Source organism: Leucopleurus acutus (genome assembly GCF_964270905.1).
Source record: "Leucopleurus acutus genome assembly, chromosome: 8".
In the NCBI taxonomy this organism is placed as follows: Eukaryota; Metazoa; Chordata; class Mammalia; order Artiodactyla; family Delphinidae; genus Leucopleurus; species Leucopleurus acutus.
Window position 1 is genome coordinate 59952025 of NC_139151.1, and position 21511 is coordinate 59973535.

The 21511-nt window shown below is 49.8% G+C and overlaps 1 protein-coding gene across 8 annotated transcripts in view; it reads left to right on the top strand.

The window, feature by feature from the left end:
• NUMA1 (nuclear mitotic apparatus protein 1) overlaps nt 1-21511 on the top strand; it is a 44721-nt gene that overhangs the window by 13905 nt on the left and 9305 nt on the right. For all 8 annotated transcript variants that reach the window (XM_082844298.1, XM_082844297.1, XM_082844296.1 and 5 more), the window contains exons 2-14: nt 319-392; nt 5233-5318; nt 9850-9929; nt 11230-11312; nt 11906-11986; nt 13304-13391; nt 14695-14815; nt 15355-15512; nt 15803-15920; nt 16000-16117; nt 16418-16558; nt 17517-17639; nt 17792-21190. In XM_082844298.1, coding sequence (XP_082700424.1) covers nt 351-392; nt 5233-5318; nt 9850-9929; nt 11230-11312; nt 11906-11986; nt 13304-13391; nt 14695-14815; nt 15355-15512; nt 15803-15920; nt 16000-16117; nt 16418-16558; nt 17517-17639; nt 17792-21190 — 4638 coding nt within the window. In that variant the 5' untranslated portion in view covers nt 319-350. The remainder of the gene's footprint in view (nt 1-318; nt 393-5232; nt 5319-9849; nt 9930-11229; nt 11313-11905; nt 11987-13303; nt 13392-14694; nt 14816-15354; nt 15513-15802; nt 15921-15999; nt 16118-16417; nt 16559-17516; nt 17640-17791; nt 21191-21511) is intronic.

The following is a 21511-nucleotide window of genomic DNA, read 5'->3' on the forward strand; positions in this document are numbered from 1 at the left end:
ATCCCAAAGAGTAGGGTTGAAGTCCAGCTTTGAATGTTGTATTTTCTAAGGGACAGAGAGATTGTGTGTAGAGCTTGTGGACATTGAATTAAATGCAGGGTTCTTTATTGTCAGCTGTGACACAGTAAGTTTTATAGTAATTTTGATGTGTACTCTGAGCTTTCTAAAAACTCCCATGGTCCCTTGGTAGATTAAGTGCCAAGTGAAGAGTGACTTATTTAAGTGTTCAGAGCTGGTAAGTGAAACCATTTCCCCCCTCTTCCTTCATCGTGGATATCTGATATAATTAACTGTACTGCCTCTTCTCTTGGGTTCCAGGTGCATCAGGGTGACTGTCTGGTTTCAGCAAGATGACGCTGCATGCCACCCGGGCAGCTGCACTCCTCTCTTGGGTGAGTGGTCTTCCTCTCCTTTGTATGCCAGACTTTTCCAGGAGGCTTGGGAGAGGTGAGAGAGGAGTTTTCTAGGAGTCAGGGCTATGTAGAGTCTTCTCCTCTCCAGACAAAGGAAATAAGTTTTCTTTTGCCTTTCCCCTTAGTTTTTAACTTTTATTATTTTCAGTGATGTTGCTGCTGACATGTGATCCACAACTTGTGTAGCTTAGAAAAGGCTTCTCTGAGGTATATTATTCCTTTTTGGTCATGGGAAGGGTGGCTGCAGAGCAGCATGGAAACCCATTTTTTGTGCATTTCCTTGTGCATGTTTCTGAAAAAGCGTTGACACTGAATTTCAGTGGCATGTAGGGACTTTGGTCTTGAAAGGCCTTTAATCTCAGGGCAAGGTTCTCCTGGCTCTCCTTACCATGTTTCTGTGAGCTTCCATTGTCCTCTTGGTGCCTTCTTGATTACTTCACCAAAATTCTTCTGCTAGGTCTTTTCATATACTTCTGCCCAAGACAATGGCAAATGAAAGAATAATGCTGAGCATTGGGAACTACAGAGAAACAGAAGAGGCCACGGAGTGTAACGATGACACGCATGGGCCTTAGAGTCAGACAGCCCAGCTTAGAATCATTGCTCTAGCCTGTGTGACCCAAGACAAGTTACTTAGTCTCTCAGCACCTCATTTTTAAAATGGAAAGAAAAAAAATTTTTTAATATATTCTAAAAATAAAATAATAATCATTATTGTGAGGATAATAAGATAATGTCTGTAAAAAGCACTTAAATATTAAAATATTGCCTGGGCGACTTCCCTGGCAGTGCAGTGGTTAAGACTCTGCACTTCCACTGCCGGCAGCACGGGTTTGATCCCTGGTTGGGGAACTAAGATTCCACATGCTGCACAGAGCAGCCAAAAAATAAATAAATAAATAGATAAAATATTGCCTGGGCATGCTATTTGGTAAAGGGTATTTTAGTAGTCACCCTGACTATTGACCAATCAGGGCCAATTAAAGAGCCAGCTTCAAGAAAGAATTATAGAATCCTTAAAGGAAATGAATTTTTAATTTCCAAGGAGGGTAGGGGTTTAATAAAACAGGGTCTTTAATTACTGTCAAATCTGTAGTCAGGAAGTATGTATTTAGCATACAAAATGTGCATCCTTAGTCTTCAGTTTCTGAAATAGATGCAAACTTTAGTTGTACAGTTTTAAATGGTTGTTTTATATTTATGTTTTATATTTACATTTCAGTGTTTTATGTCTGTATTAGAAACATTATCTCTTCTTCCCCAGGAGAAGGCTGGTTGGGTTGTGTCTCTGTATCTAGTTCAGTAGATTAACTGAATATTAGGGGATCGTTTAGCCACGTTGTTTTAAGTTTATCAGTTTATTTATTTTGGTCCTAGGCTTGTTTTTATAGTGACTACTACCTTTACAGAGAAAAACAGAAACAAGACTAGTTTTATTTAACAGCAGATACTTGTATACTTTTCTCAAAAATCACAATGAACATGCATTAATATATTAAAATATAGTTAGATATAATCTTTAAGTTTAAACAAAAGTTAGGCAGCTAAAGTGGGTTTTATGACACTGTAGCAACATGGAATAATGCTTGGTAGCCAGAAGAGTGGCATAGAACACACGCGTGTGACGATCACAACTGTGATTTTTTTAAAAAATGACTTAGGAAAGAAGACTAGAAAGAAATATATCAAAATGCTGAAAGTGGGCTTCCCTGGTGGCACAGTGGTTGGGAGTCCACCTGCCGATGCAGGGGACACGGGTTCGTGCCCCGGTCCGGGAAGATCCCACATGGCACGGAGCAGCTGGGCCCGTGAGCCATGGCCGCTGAGCCTGTGTGTCCAGAGCCTATGCTCTGCAGCAAGAGAGGCCACAATAGTGAGAGGCCTGCGTACCGCAAAAAAAAAATGCTGAAAGTGCATGTATTAAAATACTAGTGAGTGGAGTTTTTCTGTTTTCCAAATTTTCAGTAATTTACTTTCTAATGTAAAAATTATATTTTATTTAACTTAAAGTATGGCTTGAAATTATTCTGTACCCAGCAATTTGATGAGTATATTGTTTTTTTGTTTTTTTTTTGTTTTTTCTTTTGGTACGCAATGAAGAGTATCCCCCACTCGCCGCAGCTAGAGAAAGCCCACATGCAGCAACGAAGACCCAACACAGCCAAAAACAAATAAATAAATTTATTTAAAAAAAAAAAGATTCAGACGCCTTAAATGACCCGGAAAGCCTTACAGGCACTTATTCAGTGAGCTTGGTCCTCTCTCACGTTTTATACCCTGACTAGAGATAAAGGAGCTTCTTCACTTCTTCAACTTTTAAATGATTTATCATTTGAGAGCAAAATAATGCACAGGAAGAAAATACATTTTTATATCCATGAAAGAAACTATTGCTGGATTATTACTTAATTGGTATGAGATGAATCCAGATTCCTTAAGTGACTTTAAATCAGCTAACTGGTACGATTTTTTTCAATCTTGTTAGCGAACGAGCATTCACAGCCCTTGAATGTTTTACCTAGATTGCAGATATTAAAAGAAGATGGTTTTTGGATGCTTAAGTCATGCAGTCTCTTCATTTTCAGCAGGTGGAAAGGGACCTTGGCCTGGAATATTCAGTCTTCCTAGAAAATTTACACTGGCCTTTTCTAATTAGATTAAGCACCCCCCCAAAGGTGGTATAAATTATTATCTTTAAGAGTCCAGTGAGAAGGTCGTATTTTATATTCTGCACTTAAATTTTTTTTTTTTACTTTCAACCTATTTTTTAAAAAGTTTTTTAGTAAATTTATTTATTTTTGGCTGCATTGGGTCTTCGTTGCTGCGTGCAGGCTTTCTCTAGTTGCAGCGAGCAGGGGCTACTCTTCTTTGCGGTGCATGGGCTCCTCATTGCGGTGGCTTCTCTTGTTGTGGTGCATGGGCTTCAGTAGTTGTGACACGCGGGCTTAGTAGTTGTGGCTTGCAAGGTCTAGAGTGCAGGCTCAGTAGTTCTGGCTCCCAGGCTTAGTTGCTCCGCGGCATGTGGGATCTTCCTGGACCAGGGATCGAACCCATGTCCCCTGCTTTGGCAGGCAGATTCTTAACCACCGCGCCACCAGGCAAGTCCCTCAACCTATTTTAATTTAGATTTATCTAGAAGTTTTTCTAATATAAAATTATTTAATGGAAATAAGTACTATCATTTCTGTAGCTGAATCACTGATTTTTTTTTTTTTTTTTTAATCCTCTTGATCCTCCAGTGCAGTCAGCTAATTTAACTGTTAAGAAGTAGAAGTGTTGCTGGATCTACTTCATAACCATAATAGTGCTTTGCATTTAGTACTTTTATTTCGTAATGTGTTCTTGCATTCACAGTCCCATTTGAACACACACTGGTCTTTTAAGGTAGATAAGTTTGACAAGTGAGAAAACAGTCACAGAAAGAAACAAAGTTGATAAACAAAGGTTCCTGGCAAGTTAGTGGAGGAGCTGGACTCAAAAATCCTTGTCTGGGGGCCCCCAGCCCAGTGCCTGTTGAAGAGCACATTTAAGTGGGAGGGACACATTAGGGGTAAGGGATTAACAGATACAGAACTACTACACATAAATAGATAAGCAACAAGGGTATACGGTATAGCACAGGGAATTATACCCATTATCTTGTAATAACCTATAATGGAGGATAATCTGCAAAAATACTGAATCACTATGAAACTAACAGGTTATTGTAAATCAGCTATACTTCAATTAAAAAAATAAAGAGCACATTTATAAATAGAATCTACTCGTTTGTGCATAACCACTATGCTGAAGTTTTAAAAAATAACTTGTAAAGCAGGATAAGTCTCCCTTCTCCCTCAGTCTTGCATATGTGATTGATTGACTTAGCAGACCCTTCCTTCTTAATAAGGTACTACAAAGGTGAACTTCAGCCCGGGCTTCTGAACTTGGTACCTGTGGAATTTATGAGGTTTTCCTATAGAAGTCCGCCATATATGCTTGTTGAATAACCTGTGTACCTGCTTCATTTGCATGTGACTGCTGGTGAACTTTCTAGTGGGAAAGACTGATTTAGATGAATGTCTGCCTGAAGGCAAGGAAAGGGAGAGGCCATTGGATATTGACAAGTTTTTCTTTGGGGTTCCTAGCTTTTCTTTCCCTTCCTTCTTCTTCTTATCTTGTTGCCTCATCATTTCTCCCTGCCTCAGCTGAAGTTTCATGTCTGGAAAGAATTTTAAAATGCATCAATCACAAGATTTTATATCTGTGTGGGAGTATATAAAATATATGTAGTATATAATGTAAATTTTGAGTAGACGCAAAATTCAAATTTGAAGAGCTGTAACATTCTGTAAATTTTAGCTGTAAAAATTTGAGCTACCAAGGTTTATAATGTAACCATTCAAGACATACAAAGCGCTAGAGTATAAAAAGCCTTTTTCCTACCTCAACTCCCAACCATCAAGTTCCTCTCTTCAGAGGCAGTGGTGGTTTGATTTTCTTCTAGAAACTATTCAGTATTCTTGTAGAACCATTTTATGCCTAATTATATTTAAAGTACACCCCAAGTGCTGGAACATTCTGGGAGAATTTAAGCTCTTATTTAGTTGAAGCCAAAGGAAGGTCTGTGATGGCGGCATTCAGGTGGCTGTTAGTGGATGAGCTGGAAGTTAAAAGTCCTAGAATCACCTGTTCTCTCATTCCTTTAGTTACAACTATAGGCAGTTGGAACAAACAGAATTGTCAACACCTGGGGAAGGGAGTGGAACTCCGCCCCCCTCCCTCCCGGGGCTTCTGGCACTTATGACGGTTTCACCAGGCTCTTCCCTTTGCCTCGCAGGTGAACAGTCTGCACGTGGCTGACCCCGTGGAGGCCGTGCTGCAGCTCCAGGACTGCAGCGTCTTCCTCAGGATCATTGACAGCATGTGAGTTTGTGCCACATCCCTCTCCAGCCTCTCAAGTGAAGCTGCATGCTGGGGTGGGGACTGCATTTGTTTCCTTGTTGACAGCTGTGACCAGAAAGCACCGCAGGACTGGGATGTCTAGGCCAGTGTGGGCCCCAGAGGCAAAACACATGACCTCGTTCTCCAGTCATTGTGTGTCTTTATGAGAGAGGTTTCACTCTTTCGCAGAAGAGCCTCCAAGTCTCCGTGTTCTCACAGTGTTCCGGGAGCCTGCTCCGGGGCTCCGTCCTCTGTCTCAATGGGAGTCTTCTACAGCCCTCTTTTCGTGACTCATCCTCATCTCACAAGCCCTCTTTGCAACCTGTAGGCCCAGGAAGAAGAAACGGGAAGCTTTTAAACTTGAGGGAAGTAAGCAGCGCCTAAAAATCTCTAATTTGTTAGCACGGCACAGACATGCCCCTCTCTAACCCATTATAGCATTCCCAGGGTTTTCACCTGCCTCATTAACTTGCTTTGTGAGGTCGATTAGCATTAGATAAGCTGCTTGTCATGTAGCCAGGATTTTAGTTTAGGCCTTTAAATTTTATATCTGTGTCTTTAGCACATTTCCTTTGAACTTCACCATTATCTGGGAAATGAGTGGAGTGGGGCCTCCTCCTCATACCTTACCTTTCTGGAACCCAGCAAAGATGGGTCAAGCTGTAACCTACATTTATCTTTTTAAAGCTCATGTGGTTCACCCTTTTTCCTGTATCCTCAACTTTTAGCAATTATGAAGGGCAGAACTGACAAACTTCTTACTTCTTTGTGCTATGGGCAAAAGTAGGGGCCAGCCATGATATAAGGAACTGGGGGGACAGTGGAGAGGACCGACCCTCCCTGTTTAAAGGGAAACACAATAGACGGGAGGTCCCTCAGACCAAGATCTGAAGTGTTGAGGTGTTTGTGTTTCACACACAGCAGGTAGGAACTGGTGTTGGGGATTCAGCATCTCTGTGAAGCAGGTTCATAGGCAGCAGCTCATTGACAGGGAAAGAAGGTAGAACTGAGCTTGTCAAAGGCAGGATCTGGGTCTAATTCATCTTCGGGTCCTCCATACCTAGCTTAGCACAGTGCAGTGATTAGGTTTTAATTAATGTTTGTTGGTGAAAATGAGTGAATGAAAATGTAGTTGATATTCTCTTATCAGCAAAGTCTAGTGGGGCTGAGTGCCCCCATGACAGATGGGTTTGCTAGAGTGTTTTTTTTTTTTAATCTTTTGAGATTTACATTGATAATGGGGTGTCCAATATGATTTCTTAAAAGTCCCTGTGGCTCTAACCATCCCACCTACCTTAGTGAAGAAGTCACTGTATTCTTATTTTGATACAGACACTACCATTTCTTTCTTTTTTTTTCCTGCCGCACAGCATAGCTTGCGGGTTCTTAGTTCCCTGACCAAGGATAGAATCCAGGCCCTGGCAGTGAAAGTGCCGAGTGCTAACCACTGGACCGCCAGGGAATGCCTGGACACTCCCGGTTTCTTTCCCGGTTACCCAGACAGGCCATTTCAACATCATCTGGAATTCCTCCTTCACCTGGGCACGGATTTCTAATTGGTCACCATCCTCTCAGTGTGTCCTTTAGAAGATTTCTCACGTCCCTTCCTCTGCCTCATTCTGGATACCAGGGCCTGGAGACTTCGTTCTTCTCTAAACTGTCCTTATTCCAGGGTGTTCCTGTACCTGTGACCTCAGGGCTCTCATTGTGATGCTCCACAGCTGATGGACCTCAGCGGCGCTTCCTTGCCAGGAGGTTGAAATATAAAATCTGCAGCTTGGTATTCAGAGCTTTCATCAGGGGCCCTCCCAGTCTTGTTTCCTACTCATTTCTACCTCCATACCCCACTCCTTTTTTTTTTTGATCCTGTAGAATCTCCTAAATTCTGACTTTTGTTAATTGTGTCTTTATGGTACTACTTAACTTGTTCTTCCCCTTGTTGCCTATAAACTGGTAATTAGATCGTAAACTTAATTGGCTTAAGATTTTTTTCAAGGATACTATATAGATGGAGTTGTGCACTACCTATAAATCATCATTTTGCCACTCCTAATGAAAATCATCATTTTGCAAACCCTAATGAAAGTAGTAGGTCTAGGCAACAACTAACATCAATGGCCAGTAAAACTGTTAGGCTGGCAATACCTAACCTACAATTTAACATCACAAAAGGAGAGGCAGCCAGGTATGATATGCCTTGTTGTAACACACAGTAGGGTGCGGCATGCTTTTTTTGGACTTAAGAATGGATCAAGGAGCTTTTGCTTTTGAGGAGATAAATTTCCTTGGCCTGATGACAAGAGCAGTAGATGTGTCCAGGGGTGAGGATGCATGTCCTTGATGTAGCCATTGTAGGTTTATGACCCTGTGGGAAATTTTCATAAGGAGGGTCAAAAATTCAAGATGCCCATTTTCCAAGTTGTTTTCTAAGGTGCTGCCTGAGCTTTAGACTAGAAGAGACTTGTGGGGGGACGGGGGTGGGGGGGAGAGAGAGAGAATGTGTGTGTGTGTTGGATGGAGGGGCTATTGAAATCCCAGGTTAACCCTGATTTCCATCTCAAATCCAGGATGATTCAGACCAGCTTCCTTTGGGAAAACAGACGTTCTTGGTGAACGTGTTCTGGCTGATTCATTTGTGATGCTCCTACTGTTGCTAACTGAAATCAGACACCTAGTTCTCAGGGGAAGGCAGTGGAGGATGGCAGGGTTGGTGGCAGATAGAAGCTGTGGGAATCGAACAAAAGCTTGTTCCTTGGCCACTTGGCCTTCTCTCTGGGAGAATTCTTTGGGCTCCACCCCTCTGATAAGTTTCCCTTTCTGTTTTCCTGTGCGTGGTGAATAGCCTAAAGCAAAAAGCCTGTCCCATTTCTTTGATATCTATGAGGCTTGCATAGCAAAGTTTAGTGGAGGCATTTTTCCAGAAAACTTAAAGCTCTGACATTTGTCTTACTGACATTGACCTCTGCTCTTCCCAGTAAAAAGTATTCCTCATCTGTCAGTCAGCCCATATGTACTCAGCACCTGCTGTATTCCTAGCTTTCAGCTCACAAAGAGCGGTCAGTTATAAATGATGCACCTGTATCCACGAGTACCGAGTACCGTAGGAATTCCTGAGGAGGAGAGGGGAGACGTGACTAGCAGTAGTTCTGCTTGGCTTCCTGCCAGAGATGAGACTTGAGTGCCGTCTTAAAGGATGGGCTGGATTTCCCCAGGAATAGTGTTTTCCAAAGCATGTTCCGTGCACCTGTACTTATCCCAGGGGCTCAGTGGGGGAAAGAGAGGTTTGTGGTCAGATAGGTTTGGGAAATAACGCGTATTTATACCTTCTTTAGAAAATGTTCAGTTTGGTTTAACCCAGTATTTCTCAAACATTTAGCCCAAGTACCCTGTTTATTTTTATCCAGTGGAATACACTTAGGTAAATTACCACTCTGTGCTGAGGGCAAAGAGTCACAACAGTCCAGATTGTGGGTGGGTAGGGAAGATGGCTCTTTCAGGAGTCTGTGAGGAGATTAGCATCTATAAAAGACTTTGTAGGTGTCCCTAGTCACAGACCAGCTACCCAAAGTGCTTCCTGTGGGGGGTTCACTTGGAAGAAGCCTTTGTAATCCCATGGGAGCTGGAGGGAGCTACTCTCATGGTCTTGCCTAGGATGCTTCTTGTGCTTTGCAGGATGTCTGGCACTGGAGGATTCTAGAGTCTGCCCTGCCCTCCAGAAAGTTGATTGAAACTTAGAGATTCGGGTTCTGAAGAACAGGAGGCTTTTCAATCAGTGTCTTCAGCCGTAGCCTAGATAGAAAAGTCAGCTTTCTAACTTGAAGTAAGGGTAGTCCCTTCCGAAAATGAAAGTGCACTTAGCCTGAGGGGCCGGGGTCAAGGGGCCAGGGCAGTGTGAGAGCGCCCCCTGCTGCCTCCCTGCCCTCATTGCTCTCCACACTTGGCTTGCCTTTCCACTTAAACAAACACAAGCACCGCAAAGGCCACAGATGGAGAGTGATTGTCCCTTGGCCTGGCCTCTTGGAGGCCACCTCAGCCTTCAGTATGTGGTGAACTTTGCCCTGTAACTTCAGAGCCTCGTTCCCTCCTGTTCTTTCAGTTTTTAGATCTGTTTTTCCCTTTCCATAGTCCTCTCTGACTCGTACTCTAGCCACATTCGCAGGCATCCTGACGTTTTACACTTGAGCCATTGAAGGCTATCAGTCCTAGCTTGCCAGTCATCTGTGCTGCCTCCATCGCCTCTTGACCCCCTTCCCACAGAGCTTTTTGATATTCACAAATGCCATCTTTTCCAGGAGGACCTCATGCCTCAAGTCCCCACTTTTCAACCACGACACAGTTCCTTCTGGCTAAATGGTGTCTTGGTATCTTCTCCCCTGCCTCCAATGTCTGGTCTGGTTCTCCCCCAGATCCAGCACAGATCCAACCTGAAGGGATGGGAAGGTGGTATGTAATGCAGTAGCAAGGAGGGAAGGATTGCTAAGTACTCTGGTTCTAATACTTGCTCTTTTTCTAGCCATGGCACTGACGAAGGGCAGCAGATCCTGCAGCAGCCGGTGCCAGAGAGACTGGAATTCGTGTGCAGTTTTCTGCAGAGTAAGCACCTTTCTTATCTAGCTGGGAAGGAGCTGCTTCCTCAGCTCCTGGGACTTGGGTATCTGGACCTGGAAGAACCAGGTCCCAGGTATCTGGGGGAGCAAAGGCTTGAGGCTGCCCACTCTGTACCACCAAGATGAGTACAACTGGGGCGGCTTCCCTGGGCCTGGTGATGCCTGCACCAGTTGGGGAGGAGTGTCCCTGCAGTCCCAGAGCCCATTTCGGGATCCAGGTAGAGCCAGAGGGTCGGTTTTGGGGACTCATCACCTTGGGCTCCCATTCCTCCCACTGCAAGGAGACAGAAGGATCCATGTTACCCTCTTCCCCTTGCAAGAAAAACATTTTCCCCTGATAACATTGAATTAATTGCTTAGGTGATAGGTATAGGGGCACAGGCAGGTTAAGGTTGAAATCTTGGCCCTTCTACTCTACTGTTTGTGTGACCTTTCTGGACATGGGTTCCCTGTCTTTAAAATGAAGATCATAGTAATTGCTCTTAAGGTTGATGGATAGAGTAAATAACACATGCGGGACTTCCCCGGTGGTCCAGTGGTTAGGACTCCGTGCTCCCAATGCAGGGGACCTGGGTTCAATCCCTGGTCAGGGAACTAGATCCCGCATGCCGCCAACGAAGATCCCGCATGCAGCAGCTAAGACCCGGTGCAGCCAAATAAATAAATGAATGAGTGAATGAATATTAAAAAAAATAACACATGCAAAGCTTCTAGCACAGCACTTGTCAATTCTCCTCCCTCATATAGCTGTGGACAGAGTCCTCATCTTTGACACGGGAGCTATCTACCATCCCCACCTCAAGAGAATTATAAGAAAGGTGATAATGGATTTAGATAAAGCAGGGTGTTAGTAATTGAGCCCTGCCCCTCTGGCAGCATAAGAACCAGGTGTCCCAGCCCTGGTCTGACTCAGCTGCAGGTGGGCTTCCTCTGCAGCCGCAGTTGGAATGAGACTCTTGAGTGACCTGGAATCTCTGGGCTCCTCCTCTGTGGTGCTGAGTGGGAGTTGGTGCGTGGGTAGGTGAGTGCAATGTCAGGCCCCAGAGCTGCTGTGAATTCCAGGCTCCTTTCTTCTTTAACTATCCCTGTAGTCCTTGGACCAATCCAGGATAGAACTAACTTCAGGTGGAAACGTGTATGTTGGGCGAGAGGGGACCTAGGAATAAGGAGCCCTGCATCTCCTGGTCCCACCAGCCATTCTGCTCCTCTGACTGTGAGGTGTTCTGATGATCTCAGAGATGGTCCCCAGGAAATTCACCGTGTTTTCTACATTGTTGTCATTACAGAAAACCGAAAACATCCCTCTTCTCCAGAACGCCTGGTGTCAGTGCAGAAGGTGATGGAGGGATCAGAGCTGGAACTTGCCAAGGTACCCGTGGAATACCAGACTGGTCTGGGGGGAGGGTGGCACCAGAGGGGCCTGCAGAGGGGCCTTTTCTTAACCCAGAAGAAGTGGTGGGGCTTTATTTCTGGGCCTTGTGGAGGTAGGCGGTAGGTCCAGGCAGCTACCTAGTGAGGCAGAGGCTGATTCAGCCAAGGATTTTAGGAGCCCACCTTTATGACAGGGAGGTTGACTAGATCATTACTGTGGCCTCAATGGAGACCTGGCAGGAATCAGGCCTCACCCAGCTGTCGTCACACTTTTCTTTTTAGCTCAGTCCACTTCATTCCCTCTTCTGTTTCTGGGTGCTGGCCTATAGATGATGCCTTAAGCTTCATACCCAGGGTTCCATGAGTCCAGGAATTTAGTTATGCAGGAATTCTGGCACCTGGCTTTTTGCAGAGTGAGCACTGAGTCCTCAATCAGGTGATTCCTGATGCAGTTAAGGGCAGCGGCCTGGGGCTGCTGAATTCTAGGAGCTTTGGAAGGGTCTCAGAATAGCTCAGAGTCCCCAGAGTGGGGCAGGGGTGGGGACCGAGAAGAGAACCCTGCTCAGTGATTGCCTCCTGTTTGGCTTCTAGATGACCATGCTGCTCTTATACCACTCCTCCATGAGCTCCAGAAGTCCCAGGGACTGGGAACAATTTGAATACAAGATTCAGGTAAGGCCTTGTGCCTCCACCCCACCCAGCAGGTCTTGCCTGTGTTTTATCTCATTCCAGTTGTTTTTCTTTAAACAGCATATGTTGTTCTTTTTAAAAATTATGTTATAGTAGTTATAGCCATTCATTATAGAAAGTCTGGAAGATATTGAAAAGCACAAAGAAGGAAATAACAGTTGCCAGTAATCTCATTCTCAGCAATAACTGCTAACTTTTAAAGGATATACTTCCAAGTCCTTTTCATGTACGTAAATTTAACTGTACCCTTACCTGAACTGTTTGGATAATACATAGAAATTATTCTTTCTCCGTGTATGTGTTCCCGTATGTACGTGTGTGTGTTTTACACAAACTGTCACTCCATTTCTTCCTCCTTTCCTCTGGTAGGAAGGATTAGTGAGAATGTCTTTGTCCGCCATGACAGTCTAGCTCAGAGCGGTTACGTCCTCTCCCCTGCTCTGCATGGTCCCTAAGTGAAGAGTTGGTGCGTCTGTTTCATTAGAGAGGGAATTGACCTGGTTTCCAGGAACTACCTGCCATATGGGTCCTGATGTTTTCCTTGCTTCCTATATGAGCAGCTGTCCTTTATTTTCCAGAGCAGAAGCAGCTGGGATGCCACAGTGGGTAATGTAGGTGACTGGTGGGGCAGTGTCCAGAGAGCTGTGGCCTTTCACGTGGTGGTAGAAATGTTGAGTCATCCCATCTCGTACTCACTTAGCTCATGGCTCGTCTCTGGGGTTGGGGGTTGTAGTGGCGTGGGAGGCATGGGTGGCTCCTTCCTTTCTTTAACCTTTTCTTTGCTCCAAGCTGATCATAGACCTGGTAGAAACAAATTCTAAAGGAATAAGGAACTACAGAGATGGCCAGGAAAATCAGATAAACTCTGTAGCTTTGGAATTCAAACAGAGAAGGCAAGATTATACCTGCTGGTGGCTAAGCTTTCGATGAGCCCTGGAGGAGTTCTCACTCAGACAAAGAACAACAGTGAGGTCAGCTGGAAGAGGCCAACAGGGTTATGTATGAAAGCTTTCTGACTGCATTACTTTGCTTGCCCATTCTCATCTCATGGTCAGGAGCAAAGTCAGTTTGGACCTCTGTCTCACCCTGGGTACGTCTTTAGGGGAGAAGAGGGGCTGGGGACAAGTAGGGTGACCATGTCTCTGGTGGAGTGTTCTTGGCTGGACCATGGGTCTTCAGGTCTGAGAGGAAGAATGGGCTCCAGCAGGCTCCTAGGGCTGGCACGGCCAGGATGGTGCCCTCCATCCCTTCGGGCCTCCCGAACACCTAAATGATGCTCTTTCTCTGTCTGTGGTCCAGGCTGAGTTAGCTGTCATTCTCAAATTTGTGCTGGACCATGAGGATGGGCTAAACCTGAATGAGGACTCAGAGAACTTCTTACAGAAAGGTAAGTTGGGATCACTCCCAAGGATCCTCTCTTTTCTGAGCTGGGGAGTGCTAGGATGCTGAGTTGTCAGGAAGTGCAGTGGGGATTTGCCCCAACACAAGTCACAGAGTTGGTGCTTAGGAAACGTGTGTAAGGGGGTAAGTTGATTTCTGGGCCATCTTGCCATCATCCCAGTTCCCACAGAGCTCCTTCTTGCGCCTGGCAGCAGCTAAGCAGAACATTTATAAGTGATCGTGTCTGCTGTGGGTTCTCCTTGATTACCCGCCCCTGCTCCCCTCACACACACACACTTCTTTTTTTGTTTTTTGTAGTTTAAACAGTCATTACTCTAGGTTTATAAGCTGGGAGTACACAGTCTTAGAAAATTGTTTTTCCTACATAATGCCCGTGTTCTAGGTGGGAAGGCAGATACATAAACCAGAATGTATAAGGAATAAGTGCTAGAACAGGGAGATATCGAATCTACCAAGTGTCTTGCTGGAAGTACATCAGAGAGAGTGAGAGTGCTGCCTGTTTGGAAGAGCCGTCTGACAGCAACAGGGTGTAAGGTGTGGGTCTAGGCACGTTCATCCAGCCACTGAATTGGATGTTCCTTGTGTTCAGGTTCCTCGTCAGCCCTTCAGGTGGAGATGTTGCAGATGTGAGTGTAGAATGCAGGAGAGGGCTCTGGGCCAGGCTATGGGCTTGCAAGTCTGTGTATGGATGGCCATTGAAGCCTTGGGCACCGTGGGCAGAGCACACGGGCCCCATCAGAGCTCTGGGGCTTGGAGGGCAGGTGGGAGAGGGAGGCGGGAGGAGCAGGTGAGGGAGACCGAGACCCGGTGTTAGAAGTAGGAGGGCCATGCGAAGGTCACCGTGGGAACCAGGGGAAGAGGAGGTTTTGAGAAAGAAGTCATGCTGGCAGTGCACGATTTCAGAATGGAGGGCTTCAGCAAGGAGGCTGGTGGTTCTGACTCGAGAGGTCATTGGGGCTGAGAGGAGATCTGCTCAGGGTTGGCTTGAGGGAAAAGCGTGAGCACTTGGTCCAGTCTCTGAGCACGGGGGACACAGTCACTTCACTGCGCTCTTTGAGTGCTGGTGATCTGTGGAAACAGAAGCCCCTTGCTTGATTTGGCTTAGGGCACTGACCTCTGGGTAACCCAGGCACCAGGCTTCACGTTCTGCCCAGGCACCTCCCTCTGCAGCTTACCTATAAGTGTCTGGATTCATTCCCACTAAGGCGAGTTCTCAAATTGCATAAAGATGCAAATCTGTCCACCCTCTTACTAACCTCTCTTTGGCTTGTTTACTCCTTCCCCTCTAGCTCCTGTCCCTTCCCCCTGTTCCAGCACCATCTCTGAAGAGCTCTCCCCACCCAGCCACCAGGCCAAGAGGGAGGTTCGCTTCCTAGAGCTACAGAAAGTCGCCTCTTCCAGTGGGAACAAGTATGTGCTGGGCCTCTTCTCCTGGGATGGGGCCTCAACATCCAGTCCTCAGATCCCTGCATCCTAGAGGCTAAGCTGTTGACCAGCCCCTTATGTCATCAAGAGTGCTTGGAGTATCTTGTAGATCTGGGATGCCCTCCCCTGCCCCAGTACTAATGGGGGAATTGGTTGGGATCTGTCCTCAGCAGAAGGCCTTTCAAAGGCTGTTCTTTGTTTATGGAATTTCTTGCTTCCCTGGAGACTGTGCTAAAGTCCGTTCTCCTAGTGCAGCTCTGTAGAGGCAAAGGGAATGCACTCCTTTTGCAGCGATGGGGGCAGGGGAGGGCATAGAGAAATTAAGGCTTGGAGGAAGAAGAAAAGCTTTCTCAGGGTCATGTCATAAGGCATGAGGTAGCACTGCAGACAGACCCCAGGTGTTTGGGCCCCGCAGCCGGTGCTCACAACCCTAGGGCCGGGCTCCCCCAGCCCCGCCTGTGGTCGGTAGCTTCAGCCCTCACGTCGGTTTCTGACCATGGCATCTGGACCATCTCCTTCCTCAGCTTCCTCCCAGGTTCTCCAGCCTCCCCCATGGGTGACATTCTGCAGACCCCACAATTCCAGATGAGGCGGCTGAAGAAGCAGCTTGCAGATGAGAGAAATAATCGAGACGAGCTGGAGCTGGAGTTGGCTGAGAACCGCAAGCTCCTCACAGAGAAGGGTAGGTGGCCTGCCGCTGGCAGATGTGTGTTAACGGGCAGCATTTGGGATTTTCATCCGGGGAAGTGCTGGGCTTGTCTGAGGCGTGGCCCCTCTGTCTTCTGTGTTGTCGCCTCTGCTGGCCCGGATGCTTAGAGCTCAGCCCTGGGCCTGTCAGGCTGACCTCCTGGAAGCTGGTTCTGTCCTTGCCACCCTCCTTCCTTTCCCCGGGATTGGACGCCTCTTCCTTCCTCCCCCTCCTCCCCTTAGTCCTGTGCTAACTCTCCTCTGTCCTCCCCTCCTCTGGGGCAGATGCGCAGATAGCCGTGATGCAGCAGCGCATCGACCGCCTGGCTCTGCTGCACGAGAAGGAGGCAGCCAGTCCGCTGGAGCCCAGGGAGCTTGAGGAGCTCCGTGGCAAGAATGAGAGGTACAGTGCTCCCTACCGTCCTTCCCACTCCCGGGGCAGGGGAGATATGCTCTTTCCTCACTGCTCCCCTCCCTTGCAGCCTCACCATACGGCTCCACGAAACTCTGAGGCAGTGCCAGGACCTGAAGACAGAGAAGAGCCAGATGGATCGCAAAATTAACCAGCTTTCTGAAGAGAATGGGGACCTTTCCTTTAAGGTGAGTGTTGAGGTTTCTGGCCCCCACCTGGAAGCCCCTTTGCTTGAATTGGTCTGGAAAATTCCCCCAAAGAGTGTTGAGGAGAATGTCCTCATTCCGTAATTGGCTGCTGCCAGGGACCGGCTGGTGGCCCTAAGTTTTGATTTGTAGTCCTGAGTCAGAGACGTGAATAGTTGCGATTGGTTTGAGGAAGGTTGGAAGGCTAATGGTAGCTGTCCAGGCCCTGGAGCTCAGGGGGCAGATAGCAGTGGTGTTGGCAGTTTTGACCCTGGGTGATGGGTGTTCCCTCTTGTCTCTCAGCTGCGGGAGTTTGCCAGTCACCTGCAGCAACTACAGGGGGCCCTCAATGAACTGACAGAAGAGCACAGCAAGGCCACTCGGGAGTGGGTGGAGAAGCAGACCCATCTGGAGAAGGAGCTCGGCACAGCCCTGCAGGACAAGGTAACCCTCTGCTTGGGGAAGTCAGGGCCACAGTCTTGACCACACACTCAAAGCTGAATTCCGTTTACCGCTCTATTCTTTGGGGCCTTTGGGAATTATGCTGCCTACTTTTCAAGGCTTAATAGTGTGCTGTAATGGGCTTCAGGCCAGTACACCTATGAATCCTGTCTCTGCTGTTTACAAGGTGTGGCTCTTGGACAAGTTACTTGACTTTCTTTCTAGGCATCCTTTTCCTAAAATGGGAAAAAGAATGGGTAGCTGCCTCATTATCCGTTGTAAGATAATGCATATGGAGCACTGAACACACATTGTCTGGTGCAAAGTGAGCTCTCAGTGAATTAGTTACTGTTATTTATTATTGCTAATAAGAATCCAGCTCTGCCACTTATTAATAACCATGTAGCCCGGGGGCAAAGCACTTTACTTCTGAGCTTCAGATTCTTACCCTGTAGAAAAAAAAAAAGGGATGGTAGTAGCTACCTCCCAGATCTGTTGGGTAGGTTAGAAATTCAGAGAGGTACCCAGCACAGTGCCTGGCCTATTGTAGGTACTTAGTGAACAGTGGTGTAAAGTGGGGCAGGGGACCAGGGGATGCTGCTGCTGTTGATGCTCAGACTGTTGGGATATTTTTAAGCTGATGGGTTTTTGGATTATCTGAGAGTCAAGACATGAGTGAGGAAGGGCATACAGTGAGGAAATCTGGAGTAAACTCAGCAGCCTTGGAGAAGAAATGAGCAGGTCACTTGACTTAACTGAGCCCTGGTACCAGGGCTAGAGAGTCAGGTCTCTCATGGTCCCAGGTCCTTGATTTCTGCAAGTTTTCCCCTAGGTCAGGGCAAAAGGAGATCTTGGTAATAAGGTAATAGGGTCTTATGTTTTGTTGATGTTCAAAAGGGTTTGTGTGGTAATCCGGTGCCTGTTCCACTTCTGTTAACATGGGGCTCTTGTATACTCCCAGAAATGCCTTGAAGAGAAGAATGAAATTCTTCAGGGAAAACTTTCACAGCTGGAAGAACATTTGGCCCAGCTGCGAGAGAACCCACCCCGGGAGAAGGGCGAGGTGCTGGGTGATGTCTTGCAGGTAGGATCTCAGGGGCAGGGGTGAGACCTGTGTGCTGGGATTGCTGCAGACCCACGTTCGCCGTGTTCAGGTTCCTGGCGGTCCTCAATCCCCAGAGGGGCCGGGGGACCGAGGAGTCGTGCTGAGCCCCATTTGTCTCTTTATCTCACCAGCTGGAGACTCTCAAACAAGAGGCAGCCACTCTCGCTGCAGACAACACCCAGCTCCAAGCCAGAGTGGAGGTGCTGGAGACTGAGCTGGGCCAGCGGGAAGCCAAGTTGCTTGCCGAGCGGAGCCACTTTGAAGAAGAAAAGCAGCAGTTGGCCAGCCTGATTGCCGAGCTGCAGGGCTCCCTGTCCAACCTTGGCCAGGCCAAGGAAGAGCTGGAGCAGGCCTCTCAGGCTCAAGGGGCCCGGCTGTCTGCCCAGGTGGCCACGATGACCTCCGAGCTCGCCACCCTCAATGCCACCGTCCAGCAGCGGGATCAAGAACTGGCTGGCCTGAAGCAGCAGGCCCAAACAGAGCAGGCGCAGCTCGCGCAGACCCTCCAGCGGCAGGAACAGGCCTCCCAGAGCCTCCGCCAGCAGGTGGAGCAGCTGAGCAGCAGCCTGGAGCAGAAGGAACAGCAGTTGGAAGAGGCCACCAAGGAGCAGAAGGCCACCCGGCGAGACCACACCCAGCAGCTGGCCGCTGCGGCTGAGGAGCGGGAGGCCTCTTTACGGGAGAGGGATGCGGCCCTCCAGCAGCTGGAGGCACTGGGGAAGGAGAAGGCCGCCGAGCTGGAAGTCCTGCAACAGCAGCTTCAGGCTGCTAGTGAAGCCCGGGACAGTGCCCAGACCTCGGTGACACAGGCCCGGCGGGAGAAGGCAGAGCTGAGCCAGAAGGTGGAGGAGCTCCATGCCCGTGCTGAGGCAGCCCACCAGGAGCGGTGTGAGGCGCAGGCCCAGGTGGCAGAGCTGAAGGCCCAGCTGAGGTCTGAGCAGCAAAAAGCAACCGAGAGAGAAACGGTGGCCCAGGAGAAGGCCCAGCTCCAGGAGCAGGTCCGGGCCCTTGAGGAGTCCTTGAAGGTCACCAAGGGCAGCCTGGAAGAGGAGAAGCACAGGGCTGCAGACATCCTGGAAGAGCAGCAGCGATGCATCTCCAGGCTGGAGGCGGAGGCCCGGAGCCTGGTGGAGCAGCACGAGCAGGAACAGCAGGAGCTGGAAGAAGAGAAGGCTGGGCGCAGGGGGCTGGAGGCCCGACTGCAGCAGCTCGGGGAGGCCCATCAGGCCAAGACAGAAGCCCTGCGGCAGGAGCTGGCTGAGGCCATCGCCTCCCAGCGCGAGGCTGAGAGTGAGTGTGAGCAGCTTGCCAAGGAGGTGGCCACCTGGCGTGAGCGGTACGAGGACAGCCAGCAGGAGGAGGCACAGTACGGAGCCATATTCCAGGAACAGCTGATGACCCTGAAGGAGGAATGCGAGAAGGCCCGCCAGGAGCTGCAGGAGGCAAAGGAGAAGGTGGCAGGGATAGAGGCCCACAGCGAGCTCCAGATCGGCCGGCAGCAGAGTGAGCTTGCTCAGCTCCACGCCAGCCTGGCCAGGGCCCTGCAGCAGGTCCAGGAGAAGGAGGTCAGGGCCCAGAAGCTCGCAGACGACCTGTCCGCTCTGCAGGAGAAGATGGCTGCCACCAGCAAGGAGGTGGTCCGCCTGGAGGCCTTGGTGCGCAAGGCGGGTGAGCAGCATGAAACGGCCTCCCAGGAGCTACTCAAGGAGCCGCCCAGGGCAGGAGACAGAGAGTCGGAGTGGCTGAAAGAGCATCAGGGACGCCCGTTCTGCAGCACGCAGGCTGCACTGCAGGCCATGGAGCGTGAGGCAGAGCAAATGGGCAGTGAGCTGGAGAGGCTGCGCGCCGCGCTGATGGAGAGCCAGGGGCAGCAGCAGGAGGAGCGTGGACAGCAGGAGAGGGAGGTGGCGCAGCTGACCCAGGAGCGGGGCCGGGCCCAAGCCGACCTTGCCCTGGAGAAGGCCGCCAAGGCCGAGCTTGAGATGCGGCTGCAGAATGCCCTCAACGAGCAGCGTGTGGAGTTTGCTGCCTTGCAGGAGGCACTGGCCCGCGCCCTGATGGAAAAGGAGGGCAAGGATCAGGAGCTGGCCAAGCTTCGTGGGCAGGAGGCAGCCCAGGGGGCAGAGCTGAAGGAGCTTCAGCAGACTGTGGAGCGGCTGAAGGAACAGCTGGCCGGGAAAGAGGAGGAGTGCCCACAGTCTCTAGGGACGGCCAGCCGAGAAGACGCTTCCGGGTCGGGAGCCCAGTCTGAGGCTACCGGAAAGACGGAGCAAACAGGCCCGGAGCTGGAGGCTTTGCGGGCAGAGGTGAGCAGGCTGGAGCAACAAGTCTGCGAGTATCAGGAGAAGTCCTCCAGCCTGGAGCGCAGCCTCGAGGCTGAGCGCGCCTCCCACGCGGAGCAGGCCAGTGCTCTGGAGACTTTGCGGGGCCAGTTAGAGCAGAAGGCCCAGGAACTGGGGAGCGGTCAGGACACCTTAGCCTCAGCCCAGAGGGAGCTGGCCACCCTCCGCGCCAAGGCCCAAGAGCACGGCAAGGCTGAGGATGGGTGGAAGGCACAGGTGGCCCGGAGTCAGCAGGAGGCTGAGAGGAAAAACAGCCTCATCAGCAGCTTGGAGGAGGAGGTGTCCATCCTGAACCGCCAGGTGCTGGAGAAGGAAGGCGAGAGCAAGGAGTTGAAGCGGCTGGTTATTGCCGAGTCAGAGAAGAGTCAGAAGCTGGAAGAGAGGCTGCGTCTGCTCCAGGCAGAGACGGCCAGCAGCAGCGCCAGGGCTGCGGAACGCAGTTCCGCTCTGCGGGAGGAGGTCCAGACCCTCCGGGAGGAGGCAGAGAAGCAGCGGGTGGCTTCCGAGAGCCTGAGGCAGGAGCTGGCCTCGCAGGCAGAGCGAGCAGAAGAGCTGGGCCAAGAGTTGAAGGCTTGGCAGGAGAAGTTCTTCCAGAAGGAGCAGGCCCTCTCTGCCCTGCAGCTTGAGCACACCAGCACACAGGCCCTGGTGAGCGAGCTGCTGCCCGCTAAGCACCTGTGCCAGCAGCTGCAGGCTGAGCAGGCAGCCATTGAGAAACGCCATCGAGAGGAGCTGGAGCAGAGCAAGCAGGCAGCCGGTGGGCTGCGCGCAGAGCTGCTGCGGGCCCAGCGCGAGCTCGGGGAGCTGGTGCCCCTGCGGCAGAAGGTGGCAGAGCAGGAGCGAGCAGCCCAGCAGCTGCGGGCAGAGAAGGCCAGCTACGCAGAGCAGCTGAGCATGCTGAAGAAGGCTCATGGCCTGCTGGCGGAGGAGAACCGGGGGCTGGGCGAGCGGGCCAACCTCGGCCGGCAGTTCTTGGAAGTGGAGCTGGACCAGGCCCGGGAGAAGTACGGCCAAGAGCTGGCAGCTGTGCGTGCTGAGGCTGAGACCCGTCTGGCCGAGATGCAGCGGGAGGCACAGAGTTCTGCCCGGGAGCTCGAGGTGATGACTGCCAAGTACGAGGGTGCCAAGGCCAAGGTCCTGGAGGAGAGGCAGCGTTTCCAGGAGGAGAGGCAGAAACTCACAGCCCAGGTGAGGCACCCAGCTCAAGCACGCCCCCAGAGAGCAGCCCTGTGGGAGGGCGGGACATTGTCTCTCTGCATTCCTGGGCCTCCGGCTCCCACATGATTAGAGTGTCTTGTCTTCCCACACTCACTGGGTGGCAGAGGAAGAGAGGTGACTGGTAGAGTTCAAGTCTGTTGCCCCCACCCCGTTGGCCTACAGAAAATACCAATAGCCTCCTCTTCTCCGAAGCCTCTGTCCCTGGAGAGTCAGGCTGCAAAGGCCATCAGCCCGTTGAGGCACAGTGTCGTGAGGAGGCGCACTTGCAGTGGAGGCCCCGAGAGCCACCGG